Below are 23078 nucleotides of genomic sequence, written 5' to 3' on the forward strand. Positions count from 1 at the left end.
ACTCAAAACTTGTTAGTGATGGTGATTTTTTATTGTGAGCAGATTTTGAGAGAGGATACTGAGTAAGAGGAAGCCGTCAGGCTCTCATGGGGTCACAGACAAGGGGAAAACACATGTAAAAGGCTGTCGAGATTTTTCTTATTTCACAGTTTTGCTTTGGGACCTATGATGTGTATTCCTTTCATGAATATCAAAAGATGACTGCCTGACTCCGGACGCATATTTGCTATGGGTCAGCCTGGACTCTGAAACCAATTCTTTTCCAGAGTCTGCCTTCAGCTGAGAGCGAGGAGTGAAGGAGTGGAAAAGACCTCACTCTGAACTCAGTAAAATGCCAATCACCAGAAAATGGTTGATTCAAAGGGACAATTTTCAGCCCGAATGAATGCCAACCTTACCTGAATTAAGTTGTGCTCTTTCGCACCCACTGCTGTGAGTTCAGTGGACACTCATTTGGATTTTACACAGTTCTAAGCTAAAATCGCAGGTCAGAGTGTGACTTGTGGACCCTCTAACACTGTTTGAATTTCCAGCCGTTTTTACTGAGCTTTGAGTCTGCCAACAAATGAACATACCCCTTGTTAATAATGTGTGGACCAAACTAGTCGATTGAGATGAGCATCTCTTAAGCTAGTTTGAAATTCTAGGTTCTGGTGAATTTGCTGGAAAAATTAAAATAATAGGAGTGTATTTTGGTATTTGTGATGATTTCTTCTATCTGCTTTCAAACACTGTGAGAATCCCTGCTTACGTGATTTTTGGCATTTCAGTTTCTAAATGGAACAAAATGTGTGAAAAAATGCATTCATAGAGAAAACATATTATTTATTTCTATTAATATTGTAATGCCTTGTTTTCACCCAGTACTGAGAGCACAGCTGTCTACTGTGAGTGGCCTTGGGCGGAGAGGTGCCAGACTTGTTTTCTTCTGGTCCTGTGATTTGAGAAAACCACTCTTAAGTTGTGGAAGTTCCTTATTTTCCAGGAGTTAGCAAACCTTTACTAGGCCTTTCAAGAGTAGATTTGAAGAGAAAGGTACCCTTGGGGTCTTTAAACTGAATATAGGTGTAAGACGCTATCCTTGTCCTGTGGAGGAGACAGTCAGGCTGTTGAAATTACAAAAGGAATAATTATAATCCAAAGCATTCGAAATACTGGAGAAGACTAAACGCACAGTCAGCCGAGGTGAATTCCTTATAAAGGATTGGTCTGAGTGGGCGGGATTTAATCAAGGGCTTCTGGGTAAAGCTAATTTTGGAGATGTGGTTTGGTGTGGGAGGAAGGTTTTTCCAGGCCAAAGGCGCTAGCAGAGTATGTATAAAGGACAGTGGAAACTGATGGTGTGGGAAGGTCAGAGGGTCTCCTGTGCCTAGAACATTGACAGCTTGTGGCCTTGTGTTTGGCCAAGTGCCCACATTCTTACGAATATATATAGCTAATAAATGTAATTTTGAAAACCAATTTGTCTCTTTCTATTTAAGCACTGATTCCCTGATTTAATTAAATTCCCTAATTTTATATACTAATATTGTTAACATATTTCACATACTTTTTTTTTTTTGAGACAGAGTCTCACTGTCACCCTTGGTAGAGTGCTGTGGTGTCAGAGCTCACAGCAATCTCAAACTCTTGGGCTTAAGCGGTTTTCTTGCCTCAGCCTTCCAAGTAGCTGGGATTATAGGTGCCTGCCACAGTGCCCGGCTATTTCTTTTGTTGCAGTTGTTTAGCTGGCTTCCCAAGTAGCTAGGACTACAAGTGCTTGTCACAATACCCTGCTATTTATTGTTGCAGTTGTCATTGTTGTTTAGCTGGCCTGGGCAGGGCTGGAACTTGCCAACTTCGGTGTATGTGGCTGGTACCGTAACCACTGTGCTATGGGCTCTGAGCCTATTTTACACACTTTTAAACAAAGAAAACACACACAAATATAATTATCACAAATTACTATGCTTAATGCTCTTTTAAAACACTAACACTGCAGGTTTAATTAATTTCATTGGTACTTCTATATTTCTCTTTGTACTTTCCTCATGTTACAGATCTGCTTATTTAGATTCCTTCCAGAAAGTTCATTAATAATATTTTTTGTATCTTCTTCTTGGGGTTTTATAATTTTTTTAAGTCCAGATGTAAAACATTGCCTCTCAGAACATCCAAGGTTATTGTATCTGAGTTGTTGACAGATGGGGTCTTGGTTGCTTTTTCCAAATCAGTGATTCCTGTGTGAGGCACAGGTTGGCAGTCAAGCTGAGCTCTCTCTTTAAATGTTAAATTTCATTTATATTATTACTCTTTAACTTATTTTAAAAAATTGCCTTTCTCATTGCTTAATATAAGTTTTCTTTGTAAGAAGCCAGCCTTTTGCTAAAGATCAGGGCTCAGTTTCCCCTACAGATTACTTTGTAGAACATTGGTTAGGCCCCATCACCTACCTGTAGCCTGTGGTTGCTTTATATCCACCTGGCCTGTTGTCCTGGGAACGTGCCGTATTACTCCTCTTTCTGATACGCAGGCCACCGGGACCCTCTCTCCCCATAGGCTGTGTGATCAGCCGATTCTATTCTTAGTACAGCTCCTACTTTTTTTTATCCTTGCTTGGCTAACTCAAACAATTCTATGTATTAAACCCAACCATATCCAGTTACATTTATCCTTTTCTATTATAACTGCAGTAACTTCTTTTTTGAAATTATGATGAATTCTTGGTCTTTCAACAACTCATTTCACTTAACCATATTTTATTTTTCCTTTTGGTGCTTAAATAAATAATGACAGTTTGTCCAGTGGGCGCCCCTTAAGGCAAATTTCTTTGTTCTTCTAGCATTGTCATGACATTTTTGAAAGGATCTTTTTGAAACAATCTTAGTTTTCTGGTAATGGCCAGGATTTTTTATTTTCTTCTTCTTTTTTTTTAGTAGAGAATTGGAACATAGGCCAAAACCTGGGCACTTGAGGTACACATGAAAGTTAGTAGTGGATAAAAGGGCTACCACTTGGTGGTTGGAAAAATCTGCCTTTTTGAGGATTGTGTTTTTACTGATTTTTTTTCAATGTGATATAGCACTCTTCTGTTCATTTTTTTCTAATATGGGAGGTTATTTCTTTTTACTAAGACCTTCTTCTGCACTGACCATAAGCATTTTGTTGTAGGCAGAAAGACAAACTCTATCTGGGGAGGGGAAGTATTAATTTAGATTGCTGACGGGTTGATGAAAGCCTTCAGCTGAAGACCTAGGTGTTCCCAGGATGCAATCTGTCCCTGAGTTCTCTCTTTCGCTGCTGGGATCCAGACTCTTCACTTTTATCTTCATGCACCCTGGGTACTCCAATAATTTTATTTTTAAAACTGCCAGAAATTACAGCTTTCTGCAGGGAATAAGTATGTTCTTACTTCACCTTGCCCAGTTCCTTCTTTCGATCAACTTTTCATTTTTCTGCTCAGGGTTTGCAGGGTGCACTGTCCTCCAAGGTTGTGAGGTCAGCAAGGCTGACTCCCCCTGTCTTTATGAAGAGGTTGGATTCTGCTTTCTGTTGTACTTGCGGTTAAGAGAGATGGCCAGATCACATTTAAGTAGTTTGTCCCAAATATTGGAAACTTGAAGTTCTTCCAGAGTGGCTACTTTGCCCTGTGTGGAAAACTCAAGTGGAAGTTACTTTCCTGGATGAAGGTGTGTGCACAAAGCAGGCAGTGACACCAGTAGTGTTCACCCAAACCCGTGTGAAATGCAGACTCAGCATAAATTGTGCATAAACTTTATGTGGAACACTTATTAATAAGCTTCTAATTTTTTTTTTTTTTTGAGGCAGTCTCACTTTATCACCCTTGGTAGAGTGCCATGGTGTCGTAGCTCACAGCAACCTCCAACTCTTGGGCTTAGGTGATTTTCTTGCTTCAGCCTCCTGAGTAGCTGGAACTACAGGCACCGGCCACAATGCCTGGCTATTTTTTGTTTCAGTTTGTCCGGGCCGGGTTTGAACCTGCCGCCCAAGCTTCTAATATTAATGGAGTGACACTGTGCAGAAAGGCCTCACTGTATGAGGTGTGACAGTTAAGTTTTCAAACTCATCCTGGAGAAAGTGCTGCATACCTTACTGCCGAATATCACCTTGGTCATCAGATGGTCAAGGGTAGTACTTCGAGGTGACTGTGGTGGTATTCAGCAGTGAGGTATGTCGCACTTTTTCTAGGCTGACTGTGAACTTAGTTGTCAGATTTTGTATGTTCATATATTCATACTAGACAGGAGAATCATTGCTTATTTTCTCCTGGATCTGATAGAGTGTAGCACATTTGGAAAGTGGTATCTGCAACAGTGTTTCTAAGAACATTCTGTTCAAATGTCAGAGTACTTCAAGCAATTTCAGTAAAATGAGTATATTCATTTTCTATTGCAGTATCACACATTTCCACACACTTACTGGCTTACTATCCCACAGTTTCTGTAGGCTAGGAGTTTGGGCTTGGCGCACCTGCTTTCTTTGCCTAAGATGTCACTTCACGCAAAGGTTAAGAGGTTGACTGAGGTTGCAGTTCTCTTCTGAGCCTGAGGGTCCTCTGACAAGCTCCCTAATGTGGGAAGAACTCATTGTCTTGTGCTTATCCAGCAGTGGCCTCTATTTTTGTACAGGTGTCAGGCCGAGACCACTCTCAGCTCTTTTTTTTTTTTTTTTTTTTTTTTTTGAGACAGAGCCTCAAGCTGTCCCCCTGGGTAGAGTGCCGTGGCATTACAGCTCACAGCAACCTCCAATTCCTGGGCTCCAGCGAGTCTCCTGCCTCCACCTCCCAAGTAGCTGGGACCACAGGCGCCCGCCACAACGCCCGGCTATTTTTTGGTTGCAGCCGTCATTGTTGTTTGGCGGGTCCGGGCTGGGGATTCGAACCCGCCACCTTAGGTGTACGTGGCTGGCGCCGTAGCCGGTTGAGCTATAGGCGCTGAGCCCAGCAATTCTGTGCCGTGTGGTCCCTGTATGGAGACAGTTCATAGCATGAACATTTGCTTTTTTTCAGACTAGCTAGATCAGGTTGCTCTGACTTTCTCTTGCCACTAGTTTGGAAAATGCTCTGCTTTTGAAGGGCTCACCTGGATAGCCCACTCCTGGTAAGCTCCCATTTGCCATATGACCTTATAGGATAGATAGCTCATCATAGGGGAAGGCAAGGGAACTAGGTATCATTTTAGGATTTCACAATGAGCTTACAGTTCAAAAATCTTGTTGGCTCGGCACCTGTGGCTCAAGTGGCTAAGGCGCCAGCTGCATACACCTAAGGTGGCGGGTGTGAATCCAGCCCGTGCCAGTCAAACAACAATGCCAGCTGCAAGCAAAAAAAAATTAGCCAAGCGTTGTGGTGGGCACCTGTGGTCCCAGCTACTTGGGAGGCTGAGGCAGGAGACTCACTTGAGCCCAGGAGTTGGAGGTTGCTGTGAGCTGTGATGCCATGGCACTCTACCCAGGGAGACAGCTTGAGGCTCTGTCTCAAACAAAAAAAGAAAATAAAAAATAAAAAATCTTTTTGATATAGCACTTTATGCATATACACATATTATTTGTTTCAAAAAATTTTTTAACATAGCTTTCAGGTAACAAATGTCACAGAGCTTCAGCTTTTTTGGCAGCAAAATATGAAGAGTAGTTATTTAAAGAGTCTCTTAAAACTGATTTATTGATTCATTAAAACCTCCTTGAATCTTACTGAGAGCCAGGCACTGATTGAAGCTCTGTAGGTAAAGGGTATGATAACACAGACAGCATCCTTGTTTGCATGGAACTAGGTAAGAAGATATTGAGTCTCAAATGTATTCTGCTGGTAGAGGTGCCTGGAATACAAGATACTCTGCAAACTGCTGTGGAATATTGATGTATTTTAAAATTAATACCTGAAGTAGAAACTGCCTAGCCAGGAATATGTTTTTGGATGTACTAATATAACAGTCATAGGAATGTGTCCCTAGAAAAATCCTGTTTTTAAGAAGTCTGTCATATGTTGCTTGTTTTCTGCTTGTATGTTGTCATTTGCTAGTAGATGGCAAGCAGGATAAACATGAAGTGTTTGAGAATGTTTGTGGGAAATATTTAGGTTTAGAAATTTTGTTTAATGATTTTTCCTCTTTAACAATTGGGGCGAGGCTGCCATTCTTGTGTCATGACGGTAGAATGCTGTAGACAAGTTGGTTTTCCACAGGTGCGCAGCCTCCCCGGATTTGTACTTTTATCAAGGGTGCTGTTGTCAGATCTGTGAAAACAGAGCCTGCCTGACTCAAGACATATTGACATAAGGCCCTTAAGGCATAAAAATGGAGACAGGCCTCTAATTAATTCTGTAACAATTTCTTTTGATTAAATTTTACGGACCCAGAGAACTAACAAAATTTTTAGTTGTAGTTCCTCTCTCTCCTAAAGCCAACAGATGACTTTGTGAATCTTTGTTTTGCCAGAACTGGTAGCATGAAAGGCAGGAAATGAAAGGCTTAATATGAGTTTATATGATTTTATGAACTAGTTAAGGATTAACTTTATTCTTTTAGCTTTGATGGTGTCCTTACTGCTTTTCTTTCCTCGACTGATATGTTGAAGTGATATTGTTATTTCACTCTTGATAATTTTTTTCTTTCATGTTTGTTCTGGTATCTATACACTACAAAGTTATGCTTCATTGTAAATTTTCTCCACATATTTTAAATTAGGGAAAAAATAGAGTTTCCTATGTAATAATGTCTTTTTTACTAATGTGATTCAAAGACCCTGAATGTAGTATCAAAATTAGCTGCACATTCAGGTTGGCAGAACCTGATACTTTTGTGAGGTTTATGTGCCTTGGTGCTGACTTTGCACGGATGAGGTCAGAGTCCTAAAGAGCTACCATTTTCCTCTTATTCATACATCAAATAAACGTCTACTTTTATCATTTTATATACATTTATTACCTTGCTTGATCTACATATGTGTGTGTATATATATATATATATATATCTTTTTAAGTTAAATAAGAAACAACTACTATTTTATGGCCGAAACACAGAGATTAGTTTCTTCCTGTGCATGTCACAGTCGATTTTAAGACTCATGAATCCTTCTCTTTTGTGCCCCCTCTTAGTTTTAGATTCTCTCAGCATGTTTTATAGTTTTCTGTGTACAGTTCTTATACACATTTTGTTGTATTTATTACTAAACATTTTATATTGTTTGATATTCTAGGTAGTGTTTTTAAAAATTCATATTTCTGATTGTTGCTAGCATTTAGAAACACAAATGATTTTTGTATATTGTTCTGGTATCTTGCACTGTTGATAAAAGAAATCATAATTCCAGTGGCTTTAAAAAAAAAACTAGATTTCATTTGATTTGTGCATCGATGGCCATGTATTCTGTGAATAGAATCTGTTCTTTTCATGCGGATGACTTTATTTTTCTTGCTTTATTGCATTGTGTAGAACTTACAATGCTGACTCAAAGTGGTGAAAGTGACATCCTTGACTTACTCCTGTTTTTATTAAATATGATGTTGAGGGTGGCACCTGTGGCTTAAAGGAGTAGGGTGCCAGCTCCATATGCCAGAGGTGGTGGGTTCAAACCCAGCCTTGGCCAAAAATCTGCAAAAAAAAAAAAAAAAAAGTAAATATGATGTTGACTGTCAAATTTTTTTTAAATGCCCTTTATCAAGTTGAGAAGTTTTGTTCTGTTTTTAGTTTATTGAGAGTTTTAAATCATGAATGGAATTTGTCAAATGCTTTTTCTGAATCTATTGAGATGCTCATATGATTAAAAAAAAAATCTGTGTGTATCTATTGCTGCGTGACAAATTACCCCATAACTTAACATTTTAAAACAAGAAACTACATTTTCTCTTACAAATTCTGTGGCTTTCTAATCAGATGCTGGGGTCTCAAGCTGTAGGCTGGGTCTTGCTCTTGTTGGCCGTGAAGGCCTGGCTCCTGGCTGTCTGCAGGGCTTAGTCCTTCTACACATGTGCCTCTCTACATATGGGAGGCCTCACAAGGGGGCAGCTGGCTTTTCCCATGGCTAGTGATCTAGGAAAGAGCAGTCGTGAGGGACAGAGCACCACTATAGGAGCAACAGTCTTTTAATTTTTTTCTCAGAAGTGATATCCCATGATTTCTGCCATATTCTTGTTATTGGAACAAGTCAGCACATGCAGCCCACACTCGAGAGGGTGAATACCAAGAAGGGGTTTCACTGGGAAACACAATTGTGTATCTATTAAAGTGGTGAATTACACATTTGTGGATGTTAAGCCAACCTTGCATTTTGGGGATAAATACTACATTGTTAGGGTGACCAGACATCCCGCTTTTGGCGGGACAGTCCCGATTTTTAACAATTTGTCCTGTGTCCTGAAGCATTTTAAAAAAGTCTCGATTTTTGGAAAGAATGCATGAACAGGTGGGAGAACAATAAGGGAATATATGGTTTTTGGCTGCCATGTGGCTGTTTTGCCAGGATATGAGTTTTATATTACTTTTGTTAATTTTATAATGTTAAACTGTAATAACAACAAATAATTGTTGAGAAGTGATTATCAAGAACTGCTTATCAAAGTTTGCATTGTTGTCAGGCCCTGCTCTGCCCTGCCCCCGCCCCGCCCCCCATCAATTGTGTCCCACTTTACCAATGTTAAAATCTGGTCACCTTATACATTGTCACAATTTATTATCTTTTTTGCATATTACTGAATTCAACTTAAAAATTCAATAAAAATTAAAAATTCAAATAATTTTTGGCATCTATTTCTTTGAGAGAAAACATGAAATTTCTTTGTAATGTTTTTTGTGTGGTTTTTGTGTTGGAATGATGCCGGCTTCATAGATTCTGTTGGGGAGTATTTCCTCATCATCAATATTTTAGAGATGTTTCTGTAGAATTCATGCTATTTCTTCCTTAAATGTTTGGTTTACTTCCACCAGTGGTGCCATCTGGCTCTGGCATTGTATTTGTGGTAAGGTTTGTGACCACAAACTCAGTTTCTTTAATAGATACAGGCCTATTCAGCTCATTTATTTCTTCTTGAGTAAGCTTGGATGAGTGAATTTTTTTTTTTCAAGGAATTTGATTGTTTCATCTAATTGGTTGAATTTATTGGAATAACTTTGTTCCTAAAATTTGTAGGAAACATATAGTAATGTCAGTGCTCCCATTCCCATTGGCAGTGTTTATTTTCAGATTTTTTTTCCTTATCAGTCTGGCTAGGGCTCTCTTTCCTTTTAATAGCTTCTGAAAACTAACATTTAGTTTTATTGGTTTTCTTTATTTTTTTTTTATTTCCACTCTGATATTTATTTATTATTTTAGTCTTTTAGTCTCTTTTTAGGTTTTGTTTGCTCTTCTTTTTTAGTATTTTAAGGTGGAAGCTGAGACTTTTCTTCTTTTCTGTGTGCAATTAGTATTATAAATTTTCTTGCGACTAAAGTACTACCTTAGCTGTATCTCACCACTTTCATATTGTATATTATTAATATTATTTTAATTTAGTTCAAGATGCTTTGTAATTGCCTTTCTGTATTATTTGGTTATCAAGTATTTCAGTTTTTAGTTTTTTTCTCTGTTGGTTTTAAGCAATTTGATTTTCATGTGCCCTTAAGTATTTTTCTTCAAATTTTTGGTGCTTGGGGCTTGCTTACTTCTGGGGCCCTTGTGTTTATAATTTAATTCCCTTATGATGTGGGTGATTTCTTTTCTACTTCTTTTATATCCTAAGAAGAATGCAGAGCTGATGTGGTGACTCAAGTGTGTTATCTCAGCACTTTGGGAGACCAAGGCAGGAGGATTGTTTGAGGCCAGGAGTTTGGGATCAACCTGAACAACATAGTAAGACCCTTATCTCTACAAAAAAAAACAACAAAAACAAAATCTAGCTGAGCATGGTGGTGCATCCTTGTACTTTCAGCTACTTGGGAGGCTGAGGTGGGAAGACTGTTTGAGCCCAGGAATTTGAGGCTGCATTGAACTATGATTGTATCACTCCATTCTAGCCTGGGTAACAGAGGTAGGCCCTGTCTTTTTGAAAAAGAAAAAAAGAAAGAAAGAAAAAAGAAAAAGAAAAAAACAGAAAAACCCTTAAAAATATTGTGCTATTGTGTGCATCTAACCTGCTCATGCTAAATTGTTCCTTTTTGATCACAAGTAGAGGATTCTGCCTTGAGGCCATAAAAATTATCTTTAGTAATTTTGTGGTGTGCTAAAATGGAGGATAATATTCTTCCTATTTGATTTAATTAGAATTCAGCCTGTGCTTAGTAATTGAGACACACTCTTGGAACAGAGTGTATGCTTAATATTTAATTAAAAGCTTTTTTGTTTCAAAAACTTGAGAGAGCTTAGTTTGATTATATATATTTCCCACTTCAGTGGCTTTAAAAATAATTGCACAAGTCAGCATATTTATTATCTAATTCACATAATATAGAGTGCGCAAAAAATTGTGAATCTCACCCTTTACTCATTCATTTCCACATGTCTGGAGGTATCTGAAGTTAACAGTTTATGGCGTTTCCTTCTATGCTTTTCACTGGCTCATATCCACAAATGCAGATACCTGTATGTATATCTGTGTCTGGGTGTATATCTATATCTACTGATTTCTGTCCATATGTGCAGGTGTATTTATTCCCCATGTGGTATTATTCTGTGAGTATTACAGGGTTGCAGAGCTCTCCATGTCTTGTGGGTTCTGCATCCACAGATTCAGCCCATGACAGATCAAAAATATGTACTCAAAAACTTTATATATTTACGATAATAATGTAGGCTTTTTCATAAACATCTTCTGTTTTTCTGCTTTTTGATAGCGTATAGGATTGTGGAGACTTTATATAAGAATAAATTCTGAAAAGAGTTTTATTTAGAGTTATCTTTTTCTTTACAGAGAATAATAAAGTTACCTTGTATTACAGACAAGCTAGAGGCCATAAAGTTATTCAATAAGGACAACAAAGGATATTCTCTCTAGAGCACAGGGAGAATGCGAGCAAGGGTTAGAATATAAAGGAGTAAACAAGGAGCAAAAGGCAGAGACTAAAATAAATGAGAGTGGGGCAGGCCCTGCAGAAAGAAAATGAGTGAAGAAGGGAAGGGAGGGGCAGGAAGTGGAGGTCTAGTGGAGCGATGTTAAGAAAATTTTGAAATGAGTGTTTTTCGGTGTTTTTCTTTTGCTGTACTATTCCTCTTTATCCAGTAGCTTTGGAATTAAAAAATCACCACTATCGTCCTTAGTTCTTCAGTATCTCTAACCTTAGCTCCATTCCAATCTGGAGATAAAATCAAGATGCGGACAGATTTTAAACATACATATTTCCGTGTAAAACTTCTAAACAACATAATGCCTTTTCTTCTATAGCTGTGTTTGCTGCTTCCATGATGACCAGTTGAAGTGCCCATCTGATTCAGCCCTACTGTTTTTTATTTTTTTTTGTGTGTTTTGTTTTGTTTCCTTTAACATTAAGGCAAGTTACCCAACCTCTTAATGAATCAGAAATAGCCCACTGGCAATCAGATGGTGTAACATGTGACACAGGTCACGAACCTGTATACGAGCACTCTAGGACTGAAGTCTCCTATTTTAGGAGTAGACTTTTTAGTGTGAGCTCTAAGCACGTACAAGCAGAATGATTAGGAGGAATTTTTTTGTACTGTGATTTAAACTGATTTAGCTTTCAGAATGTGGGATTTGGGGGCTTTCTGAAATTGAAATTGGTACGTTTTCTAGAGAAATATGTCAGCATGTTTAGTGATATTAAAGTTTTAGTGGAGAGTTCCGAATTTAATTTCTTTTTTTTTCTTTTTCAGATATGTGTCACAAAGATGTCTACACGGAACTGCCAGGGAATGGACTCAGTGATCAAACCCTTGGACACAATTCCTGAGGATAAAAAAGTCAGAGTTCAGAGGACACAGAGCACTTTTGACCCATTTGAGAAGCCAACTAACCAAGTAAAGAGGGTGCATTCTGAGAACAATGCTTGTATTAACTTTAAGACCTCATCTGCTGGCAAAGAGTCCCCTAAAGTTAGGCGGCACTCCAGCCCCAGCTCGGTAAGTTCAGTCTTCTTGTTTATCATGGGCGAACAGAAGGAATATCCCTCTTTTATAATAATAACGTGCTGAGCTGGAAGGCAGCAAGTGTCTTTATCAGTGCGTTATTATGCATTCTCTCCCAGGGTGGTTTAAGGTTTTAGAAGAGAGAGAGAGCAAGAAAAGTAGATATGGACTCCTTATTCATAAGCACCTAGTAAGCAAATGAATGAAATGATTCAACTTATTTTTGGAAAAATCGTGTTTTTTAACTGTTTCTCATTAGAGGAACTTAAAGATCCTTTTATTCAGACCCTTGAAGAGGTTATTGAACTTTACTATGCACATGGTTTTGAAATATGTAAATTCACAAAAAATTTCATATTAGAATAAATGCCAAAATTTGTTCACTTGTATTATTCCTACAATAATACAAGTAGGACAAGGGGAGAGTAGTTGGCTAATTTTCCAACTGTGACTGTTTCCAAATGACAAGTTGAAGTACTTTTCCAGAACAATGCCTGGTGCCCAATAGGGAATGTTGGAGTAGAACTCTGCAGGGCAGAGTCACCAGGGCCAGAGGAAAGAGAACGTTCAGAAATAAGTGTGGAGGGACATGGACTTCAGATGTAACTAGTGGTTTGCTGTGTACAAAGGAATATTTCAGTAGAGAATTTTCTGTGTTACTTGTCTATTCCTAAATACATTTTTTCTACTTTTTGGCTTAAATATTTATAATTGTATGATAATGTAAGTACTTTTATAGTGAAGCCACATAGAGTACTATGATGAAATTTCCTTCCTTGTGCAATTTAAAAATTTTCCTAGTTATGATTGCTTTCTCTTCATTCGTCCATGATGACTGTAATTAATATAATTTTAATCACAGATTGAAACCTAGAACTATGTGGCAAAACTATAAAACTCCTCTAAAACAAATCAGAATCAGATAATCTATCAGTTCCCCTCCCCCAATGATTGCCCTTAAAATTCTCCATAGTCCTGAATTAATCTAGATTGCTTCGTCTTTAAGCCTACGATTGTAACACTTTCTTTCAGTATTTTCTTGTGAATTTTATTTTCTTTCTTTTTTTGCACATTAAATACTTATTCTCTGGGTCACATATCTTTCTTGTTCTTTGATTATTTCATTGTTTTATTGAAGCATATTCTCCAGTAGTTCCTTAAGAAAGGGTGATGAAAGATTTGCACATATGACTAAGGTTTTGTTCATAAATGATTACTTGGTTAATATTCTTTATGGGTATATGATTCCAAAATAATTTTTTCTTAGAATTTTGAAGACCTGGTTTTGTTGTTTTCTCAGTTTCTATGTTGTTATTGAAAGCCCTAGTCTGTTTGTCAATTTATTTTTTATCTTTTTTTTTTTCTTTGTGTAAACTTCTAGGACTTTCTTTTTATTGCTGGAGTAGATTTTTATATTGATACTCAGTGAATCTTTTCTTTCTTTCTTTTTTTTTTTTTCTTCTTTTTTCCTTTTGCCTCAGATAAAAGTGACCACATAGTTTATTCAGGTGAAGAAATTTTTAACCATCATTGGCAGAATCTTTTCAACTTTGAAATTAATTTCAGTTTCAGAAAATGCTTTGTTATTTTTCTTTTAATCCTCTTTAAAAACATTTTTGTTAGATGGATATTGGCACTATTATATTGATCTTCTAGATCTTCTGATACCCTTATCTTTCCCCTAGTAGATAAAATCTTTTTTCTGCTTTGTGGGTATTTGTAAGACTTTAATTTTTAGCCCATCAATTGCATTTTTTATTTTGCTGACAATTATTTCTACAAGCTCTTTCTTATTTTTTGAATGTTCTTTAAAAAAAAAAAATCATCCTGTTCTTTTTTATTGAATAATATATTACTTTGTATGTTTCTGAGGATACTAAATGTGGCTTTGGGAAATTTTTTTTTTCTTTTATATACTCTCTAAATTATCTCTGAGTTTACTTTGAGTTCCTTGTTTTCGTTTATTTGGTCTCTGTCTTGCCTGTTGAGCATTTTGGTGGTTTTATGTTATGTCTGTTGGAGAGAACTGTTGGCTCTCAATTCATATAATGAGTTAGGTACTGAAAAGTTGGCTGGAAGCTCCCTCTGCCTGGTCCCTTTGTCAGCTGGTAGATTTCAGCTTAGGGACTGCTGGTGAAGACCTGGTCATTTCATAGGCACCCTCTCAAATGTCTTTTTTCTCAGTTGAGTAGTTCTCCTAAAGCAGATTTACCAATCTGTTTTTTAGGAAAATAAACTAAACTTCCACTATTTTGAAACCATCAAGAAGAATCTGAGGGCCTTTCAGTTCTCTATGCAGACTTTCCTGTGACTCTTCTCGTCCAGTATGTGTCTTCATCCTGCTATCCACTTCTAGTGTTCCAGTTCTAGTGGACTTATCTGATTCAGCCTCTTCTGAGAATAAGCCTCTGCTGGGACTGGGGAGGGGGACACACCTGGCTGGAAGACTTTAGGGGAAAGGACCTCCTTTTGAACCCACTCCAACTAGTCATTTGGTTTTTAGCCCCACTTTGAACCTCAGTCTCTAATTTTTGAGTGTTTTGGGGATTCTGATATATGAATCGACTTATTTCTTATTGGGTTATACCTGTGGTCATTTAGGCATCAAGCCTTTTTTTTTTTTTTTAACCCAGCCTAGGCAATGACCTCTCATCTACTTATCTCCCATCTTCAAATCCGTATTTGTATTTTGTCTGTAGTGTTCTCCTTACTCATTCTGCTTGTTCTCATGGCTTGTAATTTTATTATCATTTTAGTATGGATTGGTTGAGAGGGAAAGATAAATATGTGTGTCCAACCCAGCAAATTTACCTGGAAACTTTGTGTCTCTTTTATTTTATCGTTAACTTTCTTTAGATTCTTTTTCCTGAGTTTCATATTGGGCTTACCCTTTGCTGGCTCACCTTGGGTTGACATTTTTTTTTTAAATTAAGGCACTTATATTACTTTGTGTGGGAACTGCTATGCTTTCTTCTCATTTTAGGAGTTTTTACTTCCCTTCAGTGTGTTCTGGAAAAATGTCTTTGCTTTTTTCTTATAAAACTGGAAATGGTTTCTTTTCTCTTTTAGTGGAGTGCTATAATATTCTGTTTTCTTTTTTTTCTGAGTTCTTTCTGCCTGCTGTCTTACTGTTCTCTCCCCTGTTGTGATAGGAAGAGGTGTTTTATTACACTTTGTGTTTCGTGGAAAGACTAATTTCCACTGGATTCCCAAATGGGCAGAAAATGGAGGCAGAAACACTTCTTGTGTAACACCATTTTACATCCTCTACAATAACCGTATGGGTTTGATCATTTCATACCCATGGGGAGTATGAGAAAGCATTATTCTTAAAGATGTGTAGAAGATGTAACGATGGCTGGTAAATATCAAAGGAGGGGTTCTTTTACCTAAGAGTCACAGGATTAGTGTCGTACCTTTATTTTGTTGTTATTTTTTTAGAAGTATTACTTATCTTGAATGGGCTTCAAAAGTAGAGTTGAGAGGGAAGGAGAATGTGATTATGGCCTTGCAGCCACTGTTTTAATGAGAAAAGTATTGTTTCGTGGAAATGCAGTGGTAGAAACCATTTTAAAATACCAGATCTAGCCAACTACATATATCTATGTGCTATTCATATACTGGCCGTTGTATGTTTTAGGAGCCAGGACTGAAATGCAGGGATGAAGAGTACTGTGACCTCAGGGGCCATCACGCTATTCTTATTTGCTGAGTTTTCCCAGATAGTGGCACTTCATCTTACCTTCCTTTCTTTCCTTCTTTCTTTCTTTCTTTCTTTCTTTCTTTCTTTCTTTCTTTCTTTCTTTGTTTGTTTGTTTGTTTGTTTTGAGACAGTCTTATTGTGTTGCCCTGGGTAGAGTGCTGTGGTGTCACAGCTCATGGCAACCTCCAACTCCCAGGCTCAAGCAGTTCTCTTGTCTCAACCTCCTGAGTAGCTGGGAATATAGGCGCCCAGTACAATGCCTGGCTAGTTTTTAGAGATGGGGTCTTGCTCTTGCTCAGGCTGGTCTCAAAGTCCTGACCTCCAGCAATTCACTCGTATCGGCTTTCCAGAGTGCTAGGATTATAGGCATGAGCCACCTTGCTCTGCCCAATAGTGGCACTTTAAAATTCAGGAAAAGAGTAAAGAATGTGATTTATTTAAACTGGTATATTTCAAGGAGGTGTTTGACAGATTTTGTTTATTTGTTTTAGACATTTTTTGAGTGTCTGCTTTTCCTAGGACTAGTCTCTGTAGTGTTTAATACTGTCACTGACACAAGGAACCTTCTTTCTGCTCTTCCTGTCACCTCCCCCAGCCTAGCAGTGCTCTCCAATGGCTGCAGTTATTGGGAGGATAATAGGAGGCTGCCTGTCTTGTTGGCCCAACTTAGGAGAGATTTCATTGAGTTGTGCTGTCATAAGTTGAGCTTAAAGAGAACATATTTTCAGAAATTCAGATTTAGCTTAAAGTCCTTTATATATTCCAAAAATTGCTCCATATTTACCTCTTTCCTTCATCATAAAAATTTACATCTCATGATTGGCAAGCTTAATCTGCAGAGAGAGGAGGGTATATACTTGCAAATGAGAGTTCAGCTTCAGTTCTCAGATACTCATTCTTGCGAAGGTAATCTCATCTGGCGTTCCCTCCTCGTGAAGAGTGGAGAATTCCCAGATAGAACCAAGCCCTGTTGTCAGCTTATTTCCATGTGTGGTGTTTGGTCCATCTGTCTATTCAGCACTTTGATCTGGTTTGTAACCAAGTTGCCTCCCAAGTGCTTAGTGTGGCTGTGGTAGAGCTATCAGTGTGAGTAATAAAGCTGGTTCTGGAGATCAAAGGAAATAGAAAAATTGCCCAGGCAGGTTTGACTTTAAATTGTGGTTAATGGGGTCGTGTAATTCTGATTAAATCCTTCTTCTCTCACCCTGATACCTACCCATTTTCATAATTATAGTATAATGTAATAGAGCAAGAATTCTTAATTGTTGTTTTTCTATAATTCAGAGAGTCGTCAAAAATCTTAAGCAAGGGGTTATGTGTGAGGGTAAAAATCCATTTTCAACAAAGTCAGTATGAAACTATGGGCATTCTTAACAGACACCATGTTATGGTATCATTATAATGAACATCAAGGTATACTTATGCAGTATTAAAATGCAGATCAAAAACCGATCTCTGCCTCTAGGCATGGGGTTTTAGTAGAAGACAGACCTAATGATTATTAGTGTTTCCTCCATTTAGGTGCGACTTAGAAACCCGTGGGAATATTCCACCAATATAATAGTGGTAATGAAAATACATTCTCATTTCTGATCAACTTGGTTTGAATTCTAGTTCCATTGGTAGCTTATAGGATTTTAGATGAGTTATTTCTTATTGCCAGTCTTTAAATTCTTCATGTGCAAATTTGGATAATAAAGGGACCAACCTCATGGTGAAATTATGAAGGATTAAAATCCAGGGCTTTATATACAGCGATTAGCTCAAACTTGGGCACATTGCAATCACTTGAGATTTAGCTGGTTGTTATTTTACTGCACAAAGAATGAAGTAGGCCAGAGCAAAGAAGACTTTCTTCACAGCAGGGTGGCAAACACTGTTCAGCTGGAACATTACCTGCACTTTTCATTATCCGTGCCAATGTTCCCCTCCACTGGTCCGGACAATTGACGGTTCTCTGTACCTTTATTCTGTTTTTAAAAAATGTATTAACATTATCTCGTTAAATTCCACATCTCCATGCAGTTAGTGTCCTTTAGCAATTGCTGATTAGCCCTCTGTATTTCTTAGTCTCTAAAGTGATATCTCAGCCCTGTACCGTAAGTAAGGAAGTGATAAGCAGAGAATGGTTGTCCCATTAAGCTGTTTCTCATCCATCCACACACCTGACATCAAAGAGCCAAAGATAATGTTCAAGGTTGACTACATCTTATTTTGATCCCGCATCTTTATTTAAATGTGATGATTTAATAAAGTTGCAAGGGAAAAAAAAAGACAAATGAAAGGTCTGAACTTTAATTAACAAACTAAATAGGATCCCTCCTTCTGATTTATTCTTAGGTTTGCTCATTTGATAGGAAGGATTTTATTATTGGCTTCCTTAAAGACACAGCATTTGGATTTCTTATTTATATGCATACTAATTACAGATCAGACTATTTCTGCATACTTAAAATAGGAGCTTGACTTTGTAGGAATCTAACTCTCAAAGCTCAGACTATCTCATAGACATACCCTATGCTATAGGCTTGTTCTTTGTAGACGAGGACAGTTTTTACAAAGGAATTAACGTGTTTGATTCTTTCTGTGGAATCAACACAATCAATCTGTGAATTATAGTGTATTTCCAGAAGATCTATAAATCAGCTTCACAGGACAAATAACATTGTTTTCTGTTAAATATGGCAAAATTTTAATTATCTGGCATTGCAGTGTTAGTAGAATATTCTTTAACTATGACAGTTAATGCAACCAAATCCACTTAATTAGGTAGACTACTTGGTACCATTAGCCATCTTCTTGTACTTGATAATTCTTGTAAATACAAATTTTTATAAAATTTTTTTTCCTTGTTTCTCTAATGTCCTCAGTTGAATTTCTCCAGTACTTAAGTTTAGTATGGTCTATCTTAAAACAATTACATCGACTCTTTTATATGAAGCAATTTATGAAGAGGGAAATATATCATTTTTAGGAGAATTATTTGTACCTTTCCAGGAAATGAAAATACTAGCTTCCTAATCACTTGCCAAGTTTGTGGTAACTTACTTGAAGTATGCATTAGCAGTTTAGCCCTAACAGGAGCAAAGAGTTACTTATTTTTCTTTAACTTAGATTGGGTTCGTTCTTAAAGGAACACATAAGCAAATACACAGACCTCTCATTCTGATTTTAAATAATTTAGAGTGGAACTGTGAACATAATATTTTCCCCATTGAAGATCATTTTATACTGAAGTTTAATATAGGTTTTAGAATTTCTATTTAAAACTTGGGCTCAGAAGGGTGATGGTAAAGTGTGACATTCACAAGCTGTTTCCCGGTGATGAAAAATGCATGAGAACATAACCCACACAGGACTAGTCAGGTGACTTTGAATGTACTTTTCCATTAAATTTTACTTTATTCATCTCAATATATGATTTGTATCTTAGAAGGTTTTTATAGAAAAAAAATAGGTGGTCCTAAATGAATGTAATGCTTAAAGAGCTCATGGTTTAACCTACTTAGAAACTAGTTAGATTCCTAGAAAAACATTCATAACCCCTCTTTCTTCTTCTCCTTCCCTCTTTCCTTCTATATTAGTTTTTGAAATATCTTTGTCCTTTGTGTGTGTGTGTATGTGTGTGTATAGAGAGAGAGAGCGTGAGAGTGTAATGGGCTGAATTGTGTTCCTCTAAAATTTGTATGTTGAAGTTCCAAGCCCAGTTCCTCAGAATGTAACCATATTAAGATCTTCACAGATAAAGTCTTTAAAGGGGAAACTAAGTTGAAATGAGGTTGTTGAGGTAGGGCCCTAATCCAGTATTACTGGTACTCTTAGAAGAAGAGGAGAGATCCCAGGATTCCAGGAATACACTCAACCGTGTATTCATAGAGGCCATGTGAGAACGCAGAGAGAAGGTAGCCAGCAACAAGCCAAGGAGCCATACCTCAGGGAAATGGAACCTTAACCTTGGACTTCTAGGTTCCAGAAATGTGAGAAAATAAGTCTTGAACTACCCACTCCACAGAATTTTGTTATGGTATCTCTAGCAAGCTAATACATATATCTAAAATAAACCCTTGCTACTTGGTTGGGAGGTTTTCTTAAACCATTGTTCATTATAAAACTTGTGCTCCTGTCCCCCTGCCCCTTAAATACTGAGCGCAAAATCAGAGAAGGTTAAATATGTGGCTTTTGGTTTGAGGAAAGATATATTTAATTAAAACTCAGTGTAATTGTACCCCATGATTACATTAATGTACACAGCTATGATTTAATAAAAAAAAAAAAAAACTCAGTGTATTGGGAAAATCAGTCTTTCTGGGAAGTTTTCATATTTATATATTTATATTAGAATAGGTGATGCTGAAAATATTATACAGCTCTAGAAGTTCTGATCAAAAACGTTTGCTTTTGTGCTACATTTCATTACATACTTAGCAATATATAATCTTGGGGCATGGGAAGAAATTGATCCTTTGGTTACTATAGTGTCCAACTCTGTAGAGGATTATTTGACTTCGTAAGTTTTCTTGTAGCTCTTAGTAAATTTTATAGTCGTTCTCTCTACACTTGCCACAGTCATTCTGCCTTTGAAGACATTCAATCTTTAATCACTTTCTAGACCAGCAGTTCTCAACCTGTGGGTCATGACCCCTTTGGGGTCGAACAACCCTTTCACAGGGGTTGCCTAAATACAGCCTGCATATCAGATATTTACATTATGATTCATAATAGTAGCAAAGTTACAGTTATGAAGTGGCAGTGAAAATAATTTTATGGTTGGGGTTATCATAACATGAAGAACTGTATTAAAGGGTCATGGCATTAGGAAGGTTGAGAACCACTGGTCTAGACAAGTGCTGGATTAATACTTGAGAATCTCAGAAATTAATTTGCTTGCTTCTTTTTTTTAGTATTAGCGTTAATGATGGGTAACAGGAGTTCCACAGTATGCACAGTTTTGTGTTATCAGATGGTATCTGCATCTTGGAAGAACTGGTTTTTAGGTTCTGCAAAGGTTATGAAACTGTTTTTCTTTTGGTATAAATTTAAGAAGCACACCTGTAGTTCTGTCACGTGGATGTATTGCATGGTGGTAAAGTGTGAGCTTTTATAAAGGGTAGCCATCACTGAAATAATGTATGTTGTATCCCTTAAGTAATTTCTCATCCCTCTCCTCCTTACTGGCCTTCCATCCTTTGGAATATCCAATGTCTATTATTCCACTGTGTTCATGTGTTCACATTACTTAGCTCCCACTTGAAAGTGAGAACATGTGGATTATGTATTTGACAGTTGCTGAATTATTTCACCTGAGGTAATGACTTGGTTCCAGTTCCAACCATGTTGCTACAAAAGGCATGATTTGGTTTTGTGGCTGAATGATATTCCATTATGTGTGTATATATTAAATATATATTTATATGTATATACACCACATTTTCTTTATCCAGCAATCCATTGATGGACACTTAGGTTGATTTTGTATCTTTGCCACTGTGAATGGTGCTAAGATTACTATATGGGTCCAGGTATCTTTTTGATATAATGATTTTTTTTTCACTGGATGGAATGGTAGTTCTATTTTTAGTCCTTTGAGAAATCTCCATAGTATATTTCATAGAGATTGCATTATTTAACATTATCACCAACAATGTTTAAGTGTTTGCTTTTCACCTCATCTTGGCCAAAATCTTTTTTTTTTCCTTAATAATAGCAGTTCTTGTTGGTATAAGATGATATCTCATTGTGGTTTTTATTTGCATTTCTCTGATGATTGGTGGTGGTGAGAATTTTTTCATGTACTTACTGGCTATTGATATGTCTTTTTAAAAGAGATGTCTATTCATGTCCTTTGCCCACTTTTTAATGGGGTAATTTGATTTTTTGTTGTTGTTAAGTTGTTTGAGTTCCCTGTAAGTTCTAGTTATTGTTCCCCTGCCATATCCACAGTTTGTAAATATTTTTCTCCATTCTACAGGTTGTCTGTTGCCCCTTTTGACTATTTCTTTTTCTGTATAAAAACTTTTTAGTTTCCCCATTTGTTTATTTTGTTTTTGTTGCTTGTACTTTTGAGTTCTTAGTCATAAAATTGTCACCTAGACCAATGTCCAGAAGGGTTTTCCATAGGTTTTCTTCTAGTATTGTTACACTTTCAAGTCTTACATTTAAGCTTTTAATTCATTGTGAGTTGATTGTCATATGTGTTATAGAATAGAGGTCCAGATTCATTCTTCTGCATTTAGCTATTCATTTTTCCGAAAGTACCATTTATTGAAGAAGGTGTCTTTTTCACAGTGCATGTTCTTATTGACTTTGTCAAGTAACAGTTGGTTGTAGATATGTGGCTTTATTTCTGGATTCTGGATTCTGTTGCATTCATCTTTGTGTCTATTTTTATATGTGCCATGCTGTTTTGTTTACTATAGCTTTGTAGTATAATTTGAAGTCAGGTCATGTAATGCCTCCAGCCATATTCTCTTTGTTTAATATGGCTTTGGCTAGTCACCTCTTTTTTGGTTCTATGTGAATTTTAGGATTTTTTTTCTAAATCTATGAAAAATGTCATTGCCATTTTGATGGGGATTTCATTGAATCTGTAGGTTGCTTTGGGCAATATGGTTATTTTATTCATATTCTTTTGATTTGTGAGCATAGGATGCTTCCCCTTTTGTGTCATCTCTAATTTCTTTTATCAGTATTTTGTAGTTTTCTTATAGAGATATTTCACCTCCTTGGTTAAATATACTTCTAGGTATTCTATTTGTGTGTGTGAGTGTGTGGCTTTTGCAAATGGGATTAACTTCTTGATTTGATTCTCAGTTTTTAATCATTATTGATGTTTAGAAATACTACTGATTTTTATATGTTGATTTTTGTATCAGGAAACTTTAATGAATTTATTTATCAAATCTAAGTTTTTTGGAAGAGTCTTTAGGATTTTCTAGGTATAAGATCATATTCTTGGCAAGCAGAGATAATTTGACTTCCTCCTTTCCAATTTGGATGGCTTTTATTTCTTTCTCTTGTTGGATTACTCTAGTGTGGACTTTGAGTACTACTTTGAATAGAAGTGTTGAGAGTGGGCATCTTGGTCTTGTTCCAGACCTTTGGTCAATGGGGTGCTGGCTATAAGTTTGCCATACATAATCTTTATTATTTTGAGGCATGTTTCTTCTATGTCTAGTATTTTAAGGGTTTTTATCATGAAGGAATGCTGGATTTTGTCAAATGCTTTTTCTACATTTATTGAGATGATTATTTACTCTTCGTTTTAATTCTGTTTATATGATGAATCATATTTATTGATTTGTATATGCTAAACCATCCTTATATC

General features: G+C 36.9%; 1 protein-coding gene and 1 non-coding gene across 2 annotated transcripts in view; one reads left to right on the forward strand and one right to left on the reverse strand.

Annotated features, from left to right (window-relative positions):
* Positions 1-23078, forward strand: part of CDK14 (cyclin dependent kinase 14) — a 615387-nt gene that overhangs the window by 128892 nt on the left and 463417 nt on the right. Inside the window, exon 3 of the mRNA XM_012811338.2 lies at positions 11800-12045. Within this exon, the coding sequence (XP_012666792.1) occupies positions 11800-12045 (246 nt within the window). The remainder of the gene's footprint in view (positions 1-11799; positions 12046-23078) is intronic.
* LOC111721977 lies at positions 13524-13587 on the reverse strand. The gene has a single exon (XR_002770952.1). It is a non-coding gene; the product is annotated as a small nucleolar RNA SNORD36 (small nucleolar RNA).

The sequence above is a fragment of the Otolemur garnettii genome, unplaced genomic scaffold (genome assembly GCF_000181295.1).
Source record: "Otolemur garnettii isolate 467f Iridium unplaced genomic scaffold, OtoGar3 scaffold00005, whole genome shotgun sequence".
Classification (NCBI taxonomy): domain Eukaryota; kingdom Metazoa; phylum Chordata; class Mammalia; order Primates; family Galagidae; genus Otolemur; species Otolemur garnettii.